This window comes from Clytia hemisphaerica, unplaced genomic scaffold (genome assembly GCF_902728285.1).
Source record: "Clytia hemisphaerica strain Z4C2 unplaced genomic scaffold, Clytia hemisphaerica genome assembly, whole genome shotgun sequence".
Lineage (NCBI taxonomy): Eukaryota > Metazoa > Cnidaria > Hydrozoa > Leptothecata > Clytiidae > Clytia > Clytia hemisphaerica.
In genome coordinates this window covers 268304-287017 of record NW_027103596.1, presented here as the reverse complement: position 1 = coordinate 287017, position 18714 = coordinate 268304, and the positions used below count along the sequence as shown (strand labels likewise).

Genomic DNA, 18714 nt, shown 5'->3' with positions numbered 1-18714 from the left:
AATTGTTAGTGGTTTTTCAAGTAATTTAGTAATTTTGGTTCGTCTTGATGCTAAATCGTGATTTTATTACCCTGAAGCCACCACAACACTTTGTTGAATTTGATGGCTTTTCTATGAAGAGAGTAAATCAGTAAAAAAACGTTATGTGACATGTGCGCGTTTAGATGACAAACTGTTTAAAGAAAATACACACTTTATTTGATTGTAAAACATTTCAAGAATCTTGAAGAATTTTAAACCGTTATTTTTAAAGAGAGTTATAAAAATGGACTTCATTAGTGTTGTAGTTTTTTGTTGTTTCTTTCGATTAATTGTTGTTTCGAACCAGCTTGGTAATGTGGTATGTAAATTTTGGTCAATTCTTGATTACTATCTAAAACTTTATTTCTCCATAAAGTTATAATCGTAAATAGCTATTATTTTCAAGTTGATAATTGATGATTCATTACATTTCATAATCTACTGAACTATTGACCCTTTTTGACCCGTCAATTACCGTATGATTCTTCTACTTTATTGTTCCCGGGAACACTTTCCAGTACTCTTCTTCCACTCCAAGTTGAACTGCTTACTAAGTTGAATTGAAGTGCTCAAAGCAAGTGACTTACCGTAATTGCGGTCCATCTTGTGACACTTTCCGGTCGAGTGCTCCCCCAGATCGTTAGTCACCCGACTATGTTTCCGATAAACTTTGACAAAATCTGAAGGTATAAAAGAGTCCCCAATAGTCTTTAGCTCCAAACTAATAAGAGCTTTAAAACATCTCCGGATTCAAAACACGGACCATAAGACCCATAAAGTTTTGAGTTCTTTTGATGAGGAAAAGTTTTTTTTCGTTTATTTCAGCAACCGATAACAGCTATCATTGACAATGCTGAACAAATTCAAGAATCGTACGAAATTATCCAAGTTACCAATACAACTAAAGAACTTCCTACATTTTTCTGTCATTCAAACATCTTATCAAAGAATATTTCCTGGAAACCTTGCAACAAAGTTGCTTTGGAAGAGCAATCTCATAAAATAAAAGAAGTTGGACCAGGACTTTATTTAGAGTTTAATAAACATCCGAGTCCAGGAAAATATTGTTTTGAATGTGAAGTAAATAAAGATGGTATAGTGGCTACTAAAAACATAAGCGTTCTATTGAAAGGTTAGTACGTGTCTTACTGTCGTTTTGCTTGATTTCTATTCTCAAAAGTAAAACTCTACTGGCCTACAAAAAAAGACAAATGACTCCGGCTAGTGGAGGCGAACTTTGTAAAATTAAAAAAAATTAAACAAATTAGTCAGTTTCGTAGTTGAGCACAGAATATTCTTTACACTTCTTGAAAAAGCCTTCTACTACTTTGAGCTGGCTCTCAGAGAAAAGTATATGAAGCGTCCCGGGAAAGATAATTAATTGATAATATACCCATAGAGCCCAGTCCTTTTATATTTGTTTTTAATTTTCTGTTACTGAATGTCAAACACACTCAAAACCAAACATAAAAAAGTGAAACCTATTTCACCTTTGAGTGCTAGACAAGTGACAAGTTTTCTAGAATGTATAGTTTTAACCAGTACGCCACGATTCAAATTATAGTTTTTGAATATTTTTTTCAGATTCATTCTGTGGCACTCCAACAAGAGAACAGGCGTTGAAACATTTTTATGGTTTGTGAACGATTCTGATTTTTGTTACCCTGAGAGAGACTTTGGAACGTTGAAAAGCTACAATCTATTACCACACACCTGTGTCACAGACCCGCTGGGACCTCAGCAACACTGGAAAATTTGACCAGAACTTTGTCTCCGGTGGGAAAAATACCCTGCATTTTCAACCCCATTGAAAAATAGACATTGATTTCGTCCCCATTTCAGTTTTACCTGAGAACAATAGAATTTATATACCTCCTTGGATTAGAACTTTCCATCCCCATGTGGGAAGAAATTTCACCGGGGCTGTGAGACAGGGGTGTATTCACGAAATTCATTTTTTCACTGTAATTTACTACAAATTTTCTCAACGAGTTCATCCAAAAAGTAATGGGTGAATTATTTTTCCGCAAATTATAGCTCGAAAGAAAGGTCAAGTATTCAAGCAATACATCCAATGTCCAAGAATGAACATTGAGAATCTTCATCTCCGTGACTTCATGGATAAATATGGTCGAACTAATTTCATGTTATCCTGGACAAAGATAGACAAATTTCATGGTAAATTAATTATTGAATTATTAAAATTTAACAAGCGCGACAATTCCATTTCCATCTTAGGGGTGAGTTAAAAAAATGTGTTGCCTTAAAAGATTTATAGCCGTGTCAAACGATAACTACGGTAACATAAGTCGGATGGTAAAGTAGTCCTGTCTTATCACAAACTTAGTGACGGGGTAATACTAATAATAGACGATATCGGCTTAACATGAAAACTCAGATTTGACCTCCGAAAATTGCCTGCAATGCTTTGCGCGGAAAAAAGTTCACGGTGAAATTTTTTACGCGCAAAGGATTGTGGGGAATGCTCAAATCTGAGTTTTCATGCGAAGCCGATATCGTCTATTTAAAAGTTGATGTTGAATCCTATTTACAGTACGTTCTCTTTATTCGATGTTCTTTTGTTCGACAAGTTTCCGTTTTCGATGAAATTGAAAATCGCAGTCGAATTTTCTTAAGAAACTCTAATCGAGATTCTGCTTTTCGATAGGCTCCTTTTTTCGATAAACCTCCCTGAAAGTTTCCGATATCTAACCTGTAGAAAACTCTTTCAGAACGAGTTTTGAAAGTAAAAATTTAAACTTTTATGCGTTCAAGTTAAAATTTCGAAATTCCATTCCTCAACATTTTTCAGCGAGACCCTCAATATTTAACCTGACAATCAAAAAATTTGAATCTGACTTTTATTCTTCTTCCTCAGTTTTATGATTCACTGATAATCTGTGTGTTGGAATTTTTATAGATGAGAATCAATTGTATGGTTTCAAGTTGACCATCAACCTTGATGGCCATGGCTTTTCGTTCTCTATGTACACAAAATATGGCTTTAACAAGCAAATGGTAAGACCTGTGAAATGGAGTATTGTATCGTTTTAGTATTTTTCTCATTTTTCTTTATTCGAACTTTAACTTTTAATTTGCAAAATTTATGGAGAAGGGTTTAGACAAGATGGCTCGGAGACGTATTGTGCAAGTTTTGGCCTCAAATATTGGCTAGCCCCTTATAAGTATAAGTTTTGGGGTAAAATTGTCCCCACCTATACAATCATATTTTCTATTTTTCTCATTCGGCTTCAAATCCATCGCCGACGGATCAAATGAGCCCATCTTTTCGTTCACTTCTGCCATTATGAATATAATATATACAGCAATGACGTTTAGACACAAAGGGTGGAAGGCGGCCGCCCATTCACCAAGTTGGTTATTAGCTAAATTACAATCCAACGGGTTAATAGACATTGCTCCACTTTATAGACAAAGTTTTTTTACATTTAAACACCTTCTTTGCATAATTTCTGAAAATTAGTTTGAGGAAAATAAACTTTGGGTATTGAGTTATTCAAATTTACCTGATATTTCGAATTTTGAGACGAAAAAAGTTTGTCTTTCGTTCGAAAACCAGAACTTTCTTCGATCAAACTATAATCTGAAAACACCCTTAGCAAGACAGGTTTGGCTCTGAAGTATGAGTTCGTAAAATTTCTTTCGATATTACGCTAATTCTTACGCGTTGATTTTTTTATCTTTTCTGAAATAAGATTGTCCTGCAGTGAACTTTTGAAGCATAGTTATACACATCAGTTCTTTTCGCCACAAATTCTTCTTTTTATAAGCGACCAGGTTTCTAAGACTCGAGCTTTTGTACTTTTTCGTAAAAGCAAGCTTTTCAGATAACCAACGATAGAACTTGATCCAACAGGCATAAATATTGTATAAATAAAAGGAGGGGTTCAAGCAAGTTTCTCAGAAATTGAGCTGGATTGGAACTCTAGCCATGAGCCATCAAAGTCGAATCTGCTAATAAAGAAAAAAATGTGTATTCGCAAATATTTTTTTTTTTTAGAAAATCAAAAAATCAACAAAGCCTATGAGAGGTCATGTGACTCCAATCACAAACTATTCAGTACCCCTGACCGTCTTTGGATCCTTTTGGATCAACCACAAGCGACAAATCAGAGGTCACACCACAAGCTATAAGATGAACATCGATTTCCAAGCATTACCGAATTCTAATGAACTTAATGCAATAGTCAACTTTCGATCTCGTGAAGGTGAGCCAAGGGTGATGTCAACCTTTTTTGTATTTCACTATCATTTCATAACCCAAGCAAAATTTGATGAAACATTTTCTGTTATATTAGGGAGTGTACGGGGGTCATGAACACCCACGTGGGTATTAGGTTTGCGAGTTGATGGGTATGTCCGAGTCAAAGTTCGAAAATCTACCAAATAAGAGACTGACTTTCAAGGTACTTGCGACCCTTTTAGCAACTATTTTAAACTTTTTTTGCTCAAAATTACTAGATTTTAAGATCTTTTGAAGCAGTCGATCTTTGATATTTCGTAATATTTTGGAACCCTTTCATAGACTAATTTGTAATTTATCGTTTTTGTACCCCTTTTGAGAGACGCATTTTTCATGTATAACCGATAGCAAAATGATGCCACAATCCTTATCTTGTCGCAGCACGGCATATTTGACACCAAAATGTCGTCACATTTTCTTCAAACACTGAAACTTCGACGAGAAAAAGCCCACTTTATCACATCGTTAAACTATATGACCCCACCAATTTAATGTGACGGCCAAACTCGCGTATAAAACCATACAGCTTGGTAACCCAAATAGTCCTTATTCATTGTGTTTTGTACACTTTAGTGCTATGTGACGAATATGCTGAATCTCATAATGGCTCGTACCCAACCTCATGTTGTAAGTACTGACTACTCTTTTTCTATGTCGAGCCTCTGTAATTTTTAACACTACTCAAATCTTTTCCTATTTCGTAAAATTATTGATCACTTAGTACAGTACTCAAATCACGACATCTTGATTTTCTGACTCTGTAAGGGTCATATAAACATAATCAGAAGAGACGATAACAATACATGGATATGCATATGGGAAGTAACTGAGCCCCGGAGTACAGAGATAAGTCGGTAATTGGCTCTCAAATTTTAAATCTCTATTAAGTGTTAGAAAGACCTGAACCGATATTATATCAAACTTGCAAGTTGCTTGCCATTTACAAAACTCGATTAACTTTTTTTATTGAGCTTATTTAATCTTTATATCCACAGATCCATTCAAGAATTTAAGAATAACTGGTATGTGCCGAAGATATAATTTCACCACAATTGGTTTGTTTGATTATATCTACACCAACAAAAGCAATTTGTACCTCCATTGGGAAGCGAATCGAAATGTGACACTTGTCGGCAAAGCGGATAGTGGTCAAATGAATATGACTCATTTCAGATTAAAAACTGAAACTTGGATAAAGCATATATTACCATGGGTAAGTTCGAACTTTTCTCAAACTCGAACCAAGTCCCTTCACTCGCCCCAGCTGGCACATAACGTTGTTTCAACGTTCATCTAACGTTATATGGACGTTGTGTACGTTAGATAAACGTTAAAACAACGTTGTGTGCCAACTGGGGCTTCTTTGTGATCTCTTTTGTCGAGCACTTCCCAAAATCCTGCCGTTATACACTTCTTTTGAGCTATATAAGCTACGGGAAAATAATGCATTAAAGTTTGGTACTTGCTTCAACTTGACATATTAAAATTGCGTGTTTGATATTTTTTTAATTCTTCCAGCGTCAAGGAAAATTTAAATTGATTCCCAGGAAAGACATTGGTGGTGAACCTCCTTTCGGATACATTGAGGTGAGAATGTTCGATCATCATTAGCCAATTTCATATGATTATCAACACCCCTGTCTCACAGCCCCGGTGGAACTTTTTCCCACAGTGGGGATAAACATTTCTATCGAAATCCCAATTGGGATAGAAATTATATTGTCCCCGAGCTTGAAATATCCAGTGGGGATGGCTTTGGACAGCAAATTTTTGTATTGAATTTCGAATGGGGATGAAATTAGAGTCAATTTCCCAGTGGGGCTGAAATTATGGCAAAATCTGTCAGTGGGGCTGTGGTCACAGGGGTGTATGACATTTTTCTACGTCATTGCAGTAATCAATTTTTTATTGTTGAGCACTCTTTTGCAAATTTAGATTTTAAGAACCGCAATTAGTTTTAAGTGCCTTTACTTAGGATTGAAAGGTAGAGTTTTAACTCTGAGTTTAAAAATGAGACTTAAAACTTTAGTTTAGGATGGGGATCCAAGAGCTAGTGAATGGTCCGACTAGGATAAGAAGCCATTATATTCCTCCCAAATCGAAATATCCGTTAAAAAGATAAATTAGAAAGCCTGAAAATGTCATCCTCGCCCAAACTTTAAATTCTGTAAAACGCTAAAATACCCAAAAATGCCAACAATTCCATTCAACGTTCATATGACGTCTCTTTTCCATTCACAGCAGATGAGTCATTAGTGTGTCACATCCCTACTGTGAGGATCTTTTCATTTGATTATTTTCAGCGAGGACAAAAATTGGAGTATAATTTTCTTCTGGGAACGATATTTTGGCCAATTATTTTAGTAGGAGGTAGTAGTCCAACCGGGTCTGTGAGGAGTGGGTGCTCTAGTATTTAAAAAATTATTTTTGTATTTCTAGCTGATCAATTTTCAAAATGGTGACGAAGACAAGATACTACTTACAACACATGTGGTACCTGAAAATTGCACACGACCAACAACCACACCCAGAACCACACCCACAACCACACCCGTCACTTCAAAACAAATCAGTACTACTACTTTGATTTTGATCATTATCGCACTTTGCACAATCATAATTCTTATTTCACTAACCATGATTTTAGCTTGTCGGCGAATGAGACGAATTCTGAAGAGATCCATTCAACTACATTTTGGAAAAAATCTTGATCCATCTTTTGAAAAAGAAATGGAAAATTATGGTGATTAATTACATAAACCTTTTAAACCATTTCCCCCATCATTTCATGATATGCCTCCCTTATAAGCTAAGAAATCATTTCTCTGACTCCCAAGTCTCAACACTCCCTAATTGCCGGGGGAGTTGGAAATTGTACTTCTGAAACCCAAAAATAAGGTAAAAATAGGCTAAAATCAGGCTATTTAGAGCAAAATAAGGGGCCTTCTCTTTGACAGCTGAAAATATTCTTAGAGATTAATAAACGGGGGGTCCTAATAAGGTCCGGGGGGGGGGGTTGGAAAATTTTAAAGAAAAATTAACAAGCGGGGGGGCCGTTTATTTGGAACCTAAGAGTAATAACCCAATAATTAATCAATTTTCAATTCTTTACCAATTCCTAATTCACAGAAAAATCTGAATGTTATCTTTTTCATTGAATCTTTACTAAGTTTGTTATTTGTGATTTGATTGGCACAACTTTATTCATCCAAGATCTTGGATGATGACTGCCATAGCTATATCTGTATTCTCTGAGTGCATGTTGAATAGAATTGGGTTTGTCTTCACGGTGACATTTCATAAAGTATTTAAAATAGCAAGTGTATATTCTTCTCTTTCCAGAAACAATGGAGATGGTTGAAGCAATTCCATCAGTGATGCTGGTCCACCCACACGGTTGCATTGAAATGGAGAATCTTGCTGTTTTCTTGGCATCCCAACTTAATACATTCGGTGTTCACGTTTATTCCGACATCTTACAAACGCAGAAAATTGCTAATGAAGGGTTGTGTCAAGTTTTGATGGAAAATTTTCAAAAAGCAGACTATGTTGCTATTCTTTGCATGGAAGGTATGCTGTGCTAACAATGTTCTTTCAACGTATTATCTGGACGTTCGATTGACGTTGTTTGAATATCTTGTATTATTAGCCAAAATATTCTGCAAAATAACTTTCATTCAAACTTTGGGAGCGTGAGTAAGGCACTAGTCACTTCTCATAGTTTCTGATTAATTGATTAAAATCATAAAAGATATTTTGGAATCTAGTCCCTACACCTTCCGCGTCTAGTTTTAAAAATCTTGTCTCCGTCCTAAAAAATCAGTCACTTTTCCAAAAAATTAATTCGACCTTTAAATGATTTATTTATTTCAGTATATAATCTGCCGTGCCATCAACCATATCAATTCGTATTAAATCAGCTCGTATCAAATGAATTTGTTTACAAGAAATCATCCACAAACAACAAAAACACAGACCAGAACGTTAACCGGTTTATCGCTTTACATTGTTCAAACACAGAAGCCATTCCTTCATACCTCGTTCCAAGATCTTACAACATTCCACGACAATTTTCAGGATTTGTTCAAAACATCTTCGGTATCAAAACGTATTTCTCGTATTTCTATGATAAGATTTTCGAACAGAATGTACCCGAATTTAAAGAGCGTAAAGAACACCTTCAGATGTTGGCAGAGAAAATAAAGACACAAATTCACGTCAATTGCTATGCATCCACGTGCTCAAAGGTAAAAAATTTATGAAGTTTGAGTACTAATCTTATACAAAAATACTCTGTCCTAGCGCCATCTTTACGAGTAGATCGTATTTCGATACCGGCAATTTGTTCACCTAAGACCATTCGCTCGTCTCCTCATTTACTACCATGTCGGATGTTTGTTCTGACTAAACAAATTGCCGGTCCCAAACTGTAATGTACTACTGTAGTCTACTCAGCAAAAAAGGTGCATCTATTTTGCTTCAGCGGCCGCCATGGCTTGAAAAAGAAAGCGTAACCCTATCTAGTGTTTCAAATAAGCTATCTGTGTATTCCAGTGTATCTAATTTTCAAATTTCATCAAATTTCCCGAATCTGTGCGAAAAAATAGAGCTCATCCCCATCCCCGCCACCTAGCTACCTTCCTGTTTCATTTCCTGAATTAATTAAAATTACCTTCTTTTTAGGGGACTTTATGTGAAGACGTTGTACCAATCGACCATTCGAATCTCGATGATGGTGAAGAGGATGATATTCCAACGGGAGAAGAAAACGAAGAGTTAGAAGATTCAAAAGAGACAGATTCTTTGTTTAGTTATGCGTCCACCAATGAGGATACGACGACAAATATTAACGATGATAACAAACACGATACTAATACCACCCAAAATAATAATTATGAACAGAATGTTTCAGAAAAGAAAGCAAAAGAACGGAAAGTAACATTTGCTGATGAGCTTGACGACGAAGCTTCTAATACAATAATGACCGGTTAGTGAGGGCTGTACTGAGAAATATTGCCCGAGGTCAAGTAACGACCGAGCTTGCGAGGTTGTTGCGTTGACCGAGGGCAATATTTTCAGTACAGCCCGAAAAAAACCGGTCATTATTGTATTTGTTAACCGTTTCCTTCAACTTTGATCGATTTTTAGCGCTTTATCCAGGAAAAATAGCGAAATAAAGCGAAAAAACAAGCGAAAAGAGATAAAAAATTGCTATAATTTCTGACGTCAGAAATAAAAAATGAGAGAAATGATGTCAACGCATTGTTCATTTTCCTTTGAAAAAGTGACGTCACAATGAATTTTCCTAACGACGGGCAACTCTGGACAATGTAGGCCCGTCGTCATGCGAAAAGAACCAATTGCATTGCGCAAAAAGCCATGTAGCCCGCTTCGAAAAAGTAACCGGTTAACAAACAATCTTAATGATCAGATATTGGGGCAACATTCACTTTTTTCAATACGTTCTTCTTTCTCGGTTTTTTTTCCACCGAGAACAAATCTTCCTACCTTTTGAATTTATTACCAGTTCCCTAAACAGCCAACCGCGCCACTAAGAGTTGTTACGTGTATTTGGGACGTGGGGTGAGATTTCATAAAATTTGATGAGCTAGAGCTGTTTTTCTCCTGTTTTTCCCTTTCCTGTATTTTGTTTGAAGTAGACCTTGTATAAATGTATTTTTGATTTTTTTCATCGTTTCTGTTTTGTAAATAGTTTAAAGATTTTGCAAAAAATTTAATCAAAATCGAACTTTTCTCTGTCATTTTCCAAATATCCCTGGACAGAAAATGAAAGCTTTTTTGATGATGAGTGTCCAATTTTCTATAATTGAGATCTTTTGAGATTTTTCGCCTGAATAACAAGCCTGTGGTCAACTAAGCTATTTTTCAGAATATCTTTAGTTTATTAGTGAGTCATTTCTCCTCCATTTATATGAAAAAAACAGCAAATTTGCCGGACGTCTAACTAATCTTGCTAAAGGATATTATTTACCACAAAATAATGAAAAAACGAGGTCTTCAAAATTCTGTTTAAAGTTTTTTCAGGCCAATAATTACGAAACTGCATTTTGTGAAAATAGATTAAAGAAAACTTTTTCAAGGCTTGGAGAAAAATATGAAATACTTTCCCATACTTCGTTTGAACTCGTATTAAAGAATTTGTGTTAAAACTAAAAGGAAAGATAGGACTGGTATATATTTGTCGGTGCGGGGTCAGAGATGATCGTACAAGGAGTCAGCAAGGCGGTAGCCGTGTTTGTAACACTGTGCAGTGTATTCATTTATTGATAAACGATACGTGATTACGAGGGTTCAAACTGAAATAATATAAAAATTGAACAAAAACTAAGTCTGTGAAGTGAAAATTTGAGTATAAATTTGAATGACAAAGTTATGTGTAAGTGTATAAAGTATATTGAATTCTGAAAATATGAAATGAAAAGCTATCTTAACTTAAGAGCCACTATAAAAAGGAAGAGCAAAGAAAAGGCAAAAGAACAAGACTGGCCTGAGTGTGAAAGCTGTGTGCAGGCAGCAAGTACACAAGGTGTGTGTGGACTAACACCAAGTGTATAAAAGGTGGACTGAGTCCAAAATACTTGAGTATAGACTGTTGATATTTGATGTTGACTCCTTGATAGTCTCTGTTGGAATGAGACAAGTGGCTGAACTGAGCTGTATTTATGCACATATGCATAAAATACAGACCAGAAATAATTTATGTAAAAATGAAATATATTAGTGAAAAAAGCAAATTAGATATTGGATTAACAAAACTAAATCAATAAATTACTGACCAAATGTAAATTTGGCTTCATAAATGAAAAATACCCAAAATAGTAGAAAAAGTGTGTAAAATGAAGACCAAACTGAAAAATGCAAACAAACATGACAAAAACAACTGAAAACACAGAAATGACACTTCAAAATGGTGGGAGTGATATTTGAGACTATGGACTAAGGTGAAACTGCCTTAACAGTCGGTCGACGGGGTGTATAGCAAGAAAGGGATCTTACGTCGCCTTCTTGACATTTAAGTCTAGATTCACTACCGTCGTTTTGTATTCCACTTCCATCCCGCACTAAGATTCCACTGCCAATTTTCTACCAACGAAAAAGAACAGGACTCCGGATGGTTGGGAAATTAGCTCCGGAAAGTTATTTTCCGTACCTTTAGAAGAAAACTCTTTCCAATATCATGCTAGCTGGGAGACCCGTCTACTCTGTTCGTGTGATTTCGAAGTATAGCATTTAGTTAAAACGAATAATAATGTAGAAATAACAGAGTAGCCGGGTATTTTTGTAGATGCCAAATCTGGTCGCAGAATTTTATTGGTTGTTAAACAATTGCTGAAATCACGGGATATTATTGTTTTGATTGGTAGTGCGTGAACCTGATTGGCTAACCTTATCAACGGCTTTTTTGGCACAAAATTCAAACCAAATGTAAACAAATTCAAACTGGGTCAAAAATACCATACTCTCAATGAGTAGCTTCTGAATGGATAATTGCTTATGTGGTGTAAGTTTGAATAGAGAGTATGGATCTCCAGACTAATCTCATGCCGGCTATCCTGGGAAAAATAGCGGAAAAAATCCCGGAAAAGTCAGAGAAATCTTAGTACGGAAAGTGGAACTTATGCAAAACGACGGTATATTCTATATTGCTTTGAAAATTATACTGAGCTTGCAAAAACATTGTAGTGTTAAAACGGGTTAAAACCAATCTTCAAAATAAAATAGCGCCTGTAAGCACGCTTCGATTTTATAAACGTTGAATATAGGATTGAAATGAATATGGTCTCATAATGCTTTTGATTTATCAGCTAACAACTTTTAACCATGAAGATAATTTAAAATGTTGGAAAAATGAATACAGCTCTTACGACGATCACTTGGTCTTATAAAAGTGTGTGCTTAAAATATACATACGTAATGTAATGATAACAAGAAAATAAAATGAATTTTTTTTGTTCGCTCTACTTTATTCCCAAGGGAGGAAACATTGAGAGACAATTCGTTTAATCCCTTTGAGACCAACTAAAATTAAGAAGCTCCAGGTTGAAAAGAGATAAAAAGCTCAGTTGAAATCAAGATAGTATGAACAATTGACGATTAAGCAGCACTGAGTCACAAACGAAGAGGTATGTATACAAATTTTAGACGTTGTTTTCTCGACATCTTATTACCTATTTTGTAACACTAAAAAGATTTGGTACTGTGAGAAATTATAAATCTTACTTCTGGGTACGTATCTTAGATACATTAGTGTAGCTTACACTAAATTAATAGTCCGTGGAAACGGACGAAGGCTAAACGGAGAGAACTTTTGAAATAATAGCATAAGCTGCTGAATTGAAGTAGATTTCAGTCTGTCCAGCTAATCAAAGCTAAACAAAACCAAATTTGAGATGAAAATTAATTTTCTTTCTTGCCATTTAGCAATTGGACCACAATGAGCACGTGTGCAGACGAACAACTGCCCTCGACATCAACCAATAATCAGCCATCTCCTTCAGCAATCACATTCAAATCATGGGAAAAGGCTCAAACATTACCACGTATCATGGAAGAATTTGAACGGTGTAAAGGCTGGTATGAACGTATCAAAAGTCAACATTCTAAAATTGGGAAAATATGTTACTTGTTTGAAATGATTTTCTTACAATTGTTTACATCCTTGATGGCTGCATGCTCCGCTGAAATTGTTTCGCCCTGGGCTTCGTGGACCATGAGTAAAGGTTGGATTTTATAACTCGCAGATTAAGTTCTCGTATTTTATTAAAGTTTGGACAAATAGTTTTTCAAAGGGTAGATTCGAACTCATGGCTCATATATCCGTCACCTTGCAAACCTGAAACCCCTCCCCTCCGAGTAAGGGCGAGAAAAATGCTGTAGAGCCTCCACCATCGACGTTTAAAGATTATAAGGCACTCCCCCGGGGGGGCACTCAAGGTAAATGACCTACCAGACGTTCGGCCCTTAAGGGTAGGTTTTTCATAGTTCAGCTAGTGCACTGTAAGGGTATGAAATTACAAGACTGCACTGAACTGCACTGTAAGGGTAGGAAATTTTGGTAAAAGGCCAATTTTTTGGTAAAATTATCACAAAATTGGTCAATTTTGGAGGAAAAATTCCACATTTTCTTGGAAAATTGCAAAAATTTTCGCCCTTACGGGCGAGAAATTTTGAAAAAGTGCACTGTAAGGGTATGATTTTTCATGGAAATTCACTGCACTGTAAGGGTCCGATTTTAGAAGCCAAATTTTGGGCCGAACGTATGGTCGATTTCAGATCGAGTGCCCCCCCCGGGCACTCCTACTTAAGAGTCCTACCTACTTGAGTCTTTAGTTTTCTTAATTTTATCTCTCTGAAATATGAGGCTATAGATTTTTTATAGAATTTTAATTCGTTACTTTAACTTAATTTTGGTTACGTTTGAGTCTATATTTCTCGTAAGATTATTCTCGTAAAAGGCGTCCGTTTTTGGCTTGGATTACCAGTATTAACTTAATACCTTAAATGGTATAACGAAAATTAATGCTTTATGTTCTATTTTAGCCATGATTGTTGACGATTTTATTTGCCATCAGCTGCAATTTGTTGAAGAAAAACTGACAGATGTAAGTCCTGTAAAAAAACACCTTATTGAAATGGAAAACAATTTAGGATTTATAATAGCTGATTTATTTTGTTGACTTGTCGAATTGAGTGACACTCTCAAAACACAATGCCCTTTCCGAATAATCCCAGGCTATTATGTTCTATAAGGGTTTATGTATCTTTCAAAATTTTAGTCTTTTTCATGTTAATCTTTGATTTTTTATTACATTGTCCATATAGGTTGACACTGAATGGTTGTACCAATCAAATGGCTACATTGATCGTACGTATCTGTCCACATGTTTGTTCCTCCGCATTTTCTTTCTCTTTCCCCGCATATGGTACCGCTTCCTAACCGTTTGCATCACAGCAACGAAAAATGAAATCTCAGAGGATTGGGAACTATTAGTGACCATCGCTAACCCACCTAAACCACGCCGATCCCGACGTATCAGATCACGTAAATCTAAAGACACTTCACCTGGTAAGAAGAGAAAACACGAAGAAGTTGAACGTCATTTACCTGGATATTTCTACGTACATGAATGCTCGCAAGAAAGTGATCCTGATTTTCAACCAAATTCAGCAGATGATGATACTGAGGTATGATGTAGTAGGATTTTATTTATTTCCTACAAACCAGGGGTTTGATAATATTCGGGCTATAGAGCAAATTTAAACTTCTGATGATTTATTGCCACCAAGTGTGGGTATTTTCTTAAGAATTGAGCAACGCCAATTTTAGTCACAGTGACCCGGTAAACTTGTTTTCTCCAAGCAGACAGAGGATATTATACAAATACCAACGGTGGAGAAACAAAATCTTCTGACATATTAAACTTAAAAATACTCATGGTATTCCCAGTTGTGTTTTAGGAGTTTACCCTTCCTATTGGTGGGTTAAGGTGTTTTTTGTTAGGGAGTATCAAATCGGAACTTATTTTAATAACAAATAATTGAAATAGAAACGAGGTTCGAAAGTCATAATGACCCTTGTGTGATTCCCTTTCTTCAGGTGACATCAGCAAGCGAGAACAGCCACAGTGAAAGCGACGAAAGTGGAGAAGAGCTAGAAATCTTGCACACTGAACAAGATGAAGACCTTTGTATCGTTGAAAGTCCTGATGAGGTTATTGTTACAAATGAAGTTGTAAAGAAAGAACCGAACGTCGATGCTGATACTACACCCGAGGTTCTCGCAGCTTAGGACAAAATTCCTGTTATTTTGTTCCAAATTTTTATTTTGCTTGTGCCTGTATATTTTAAGAAATTTTCTAAAATTGTAAAAATTTATTTAATTTAAATAGCAAGAATGAATTTCCTTACAAAATAAAGATTTCAACTCTTTCCAGACTGTCAATTCCAGGGTAATATAACAACATACTAGGACGGGAAAACTGTTAAATAGGTTAATAATACGTCGGAATTTGAAGCATATCAATAAGAATTAATTGGCAGAACCACTCTGAGTAGCTGAACCATGTTTGGTAAATAATTTAGCAGATATTAAAGTTATCCTCAAAATTAACTCTCTCTGCAGTTTCAATATAACATTATATAACATTCGAAAGGAAAAGGTTAAAACTGCTCACCAGCAAAGAAACAAACAAGAAGCCCGTTGGGCGTAAGTAACATGTTGAAAACGAGCGTGCAAAACAGCAAATGTATGACCCTGTTGACATGGATCAAAGTGAAGACAGGAAAATTTTTTCCAAAATCACCGCTGTACTTCGCATTGGTTAGATGCTTGAAATTTTATTGAATGGTCTCCTACCAACCGGGTCTACAGGCTCAGGTTCACCCGGTTGAATACTCTCGGGTACCTAATAGCTGGAGGTTTGGAATAATAAGCGGTGGGGTGAGGTTGGAAAAAATCTCAAAACTTAATAAGCATGGGGGGGGGGTTGGAATAAAAATGTCCTAGGTGGAAAATTTCCATAACTTATGCACGCCCATAGAAAAATATATAGTGAGTGGGCGCTTTTTAACCATAATTAGGTGCACTCATATATGCAGGGAAAAATATCCCTGCAGGCATTTTAGTTGGGTCAGACTGTAAACCAGAAAAACAATCTTTAAAAAACTAGACGGTGAAAAAGTTTACGGTCTGCATATCCAGGCTAATAAAATTTATGTGGTTAATGTGAGTCTCATGTGAGTTAACAGTTACTATGCGGAATCAGAAAATATATCTTTTATAGCCAGTATCCGACTTTAGCAAGCTTTTCCCTCTCCAGACGGCAAAATTAAAAAGTGTGTTACTGGTTTTAAGCACCGTTTCTACCAAAACGGACACACGGACGTGGGACGGACAGAAAATTGCAAATGAAAGGCCCTATTAGCGCTGGGCCAAAAATTAAAACAGTTTTCTTTAACTTTTACTTCAATTACTACCTATTGTCTAAATAGTGTAGTTGAAAAATGAGTAAATAGATCATCAGCTTTGAGTTTAGTTCTTGTTTAGTTTGCCATCTGATAGACTAAGTCTACTTCTAGCTGAATTTTGCCTTTTGGTGAATTTTGATGAGTCTAGTGAAGTATACTTGAAACCAATAGAGTATAAGTCCGAAGGGCTAGAATCGAATCTCCTTGGTTAGATTTGAAGCCTACCAAGTCCTACTAAAGTTGCGCGCGTCCGCCTGGTTTTTATACCAATGACAGATTGAAACTAAAATTGAGATCTAAATTTCAAAAAATATATTACTTGAAAACAAAAGAATTGCTAGATTCAATCCGTCGTCTAAAATACGGCGCATTTTTTAAGGCTTCACTTTTTCTTGCCTGAAAAAGGTTAAAGATTCAATTCTAGCCTTTCGGGCTTATAATACTTCATTGCTTGAAACATTTAACGAGTTCACCAAAAAGTTATTAAGAACGGGTAACCGAAATAAGTGACAAATTGCAATACTTTATTTTCAAATAAAAACGTTGTTCCGTCCTTTTTTCACCGCTTGCAAAAACAATAAAAATTTGGCGGACATATTACCATTTCCGGGCTATTTGGTTGCGCCATTCAATCTTTTAAAAAAGCTTTAGGGTTATCCCGGGCTAATCATATACCGAAAAACTAATTCCGAATACAGCGGAACCTCCAATTAGCAGACACCATCGGGGAATAAGGTTAGTGTCCGCTAATCAGAAGTGTCCATCTTTTGAGGAACTTTTCAATTCTGTGATCTAATTTTGGTATAAGATACTATTAAGGGGTTAAATACGTAAAATTTTGTTCGAGGTGCTTTTCTAGAGACACTAGGACATGGTAGAACAAGAGAATGATAATGCAACAATTTATTAGTTTTTATCATGTTTTTATGAATCGTGTAATTTATCTTTTTATGACGTAAGCAAATTCACCGACTGGATAAAGGGAACACTCCAAACGTCTATAAGCAATTTGTTCAACCATAGAGGTATAAAGAAAAACAGGAGTTGAATGTGTCGGTAATTGGTCGTTAAAGTCTTTTGATTTCTTTTATAAAATCAAAAGAAATTCTAAGCTCGCCCGATTAAATAAGACTTTTTAGTAGAACTCAAGTTTGCTATGAACATTCTAATAACCAGTATTGAAGATTCTCGCCTTTTAATATACGAAAATTAGATAAAAATTCGTCCACGAAGCAAGTTTATGTTCCATTTCGCTATCCGTTCAATTTTGTTTTGAAAAGATATTTTCTCAAGCCAGACATTGAAAAGTTCTTTATAAGCACACACGATTTCAGACTCAATGTGTAGACATAAAGTCGCTGGAGAATTTTGGAGGAAAGTATCAAGCAATAGAGTTCACCTTAAGGAAAACATTGATCGAAAAATCTTATCATTTGATGAAGGATTGCCAAGTTTACAGGCCTTTTTTTAGTCCAAATATTTTCTTACACTGATGTCAGAAACAATGAATCTCGTCTCATCTAATTTCTAAAGCTTAAATGAGCCAATAGGATTTCACCTATGGATAAAAGAGCTCATTAAAAATGCACGATATATGAGATTATGAGCATGCCTACCTCGTAATTTTTTTAATCGTAGGGCGAGCTTGGTTACAATAGCATACTTCTCCTGTTTCTTTATACCTCCATGGTTATGCTAACGATAGCGAATGGTAAAGCATCTACAGTGCGCAAGGTCACGGGCTCAATCTCGGACCCAGGTCATACCAAAGATTTCATACTAGTACCAAGCCTCTTTTTGCTTGATGCTCAACAATTAAGGGAGCAATCAATCAAGAGTGGAGTGGTTTAGCGAGAAAGAACGGTGTCCTAGGAAACTTCAGATAGATATCAATGTCGAAAGATAGATTTGCTGTACCAGAAACAAATCTTTTTTGTTTTTTTTATACAATCCAGTATGTTTTTTGTGGGTGTCACAATCTCCGTGTGATTTTACTTGGTTTTCACCCCTATTGTTAATCTTGAATGACTTTTTACAGAATTTACAATGAGCCTTGGGTAACCAACCTAACCTAACCTTGGCAATCACTATCTTTGGTAATCCAAATAAATCTTTCTTCCCATGCAGGATTATATTCTGTTCTCCCCATTCTGTTATTATTCTTAGTTACTTTCTCAATATGCTTATTTCTAAAAAAGAGAAAAAAGATTGTTAGTCTAAATTAACCTTCAAAATCTTCTTTTTGCGACAGAGAAACGAAATGTACTTTACAGGAAGAAACCTTTCTGAAATTCTAGAATTCTGGAAGCTTTTTGCTAACAAAATTCTTAAAACCTTTTGCAAAAACCCATATAGAAAAACTAATAAATATTCTGAGCAAAAATAAAGCTCATCACCATATTATATCTGTATATACCGGGTGCGCCACAAAAAAGTTTCTC

At 35.7% G+C, this 18714-nt stretch overlaps 2 protein-coding genes across 2 annotated transcripts; both read left to right on the top strand.

Annotated features, from left to right (window-relative positions):
* Window positions 1–92: 92 nt before the first annotated feature.
* LOC136801848 (uncharacterized) lies at window positions 93–10021 on the top strand. The gene is made up of 14 exons (XM_067058512.1): window positions 93–340; window positions 847–1153; window positions 1606–1656; window positions 2059–2199; window positions 2942–3039; window positions 4043–4250; window positions 4859–4912; window positions 5281–5498; window positions 5804–5872; window positions 6725–7028; window positions 7628–7855; window positions 8159–8532; window positions 8969–9276; window positions 9717–10021. Coding segments are annotated over exons 1-14 (2436 nt in total). The 5' UTR covers window positions 93–265; the 3' UTR covers window positions 9718–10021.
* Window positions 10022–12349: 2328 nt separating this feature from the next.
* Window positions 12350–15222, top strand: LOC136801847 (uncharacterized). The gene is made up of 5 exons (XM_067058510.1): window positions 12350–12429; window positions 12728–13026; window positions 13847–13908; window positions 14129–14491; window positions 14904–15222. Exons 2-5 carry the CDS (start codon window positions 12741–12743, stop codon window positions 15093–15095), a joined length of 903 nt encoding a protein of 300 aa, XP_066914611.1. The 5' UTR covers window positions 12350–12429; window positions 12728–12740; the 3' UTR covers window positions 15096–15222.
* The last annotated feature ends 3492 nt before the right edge of the window (window positions 15223–18714 follow it).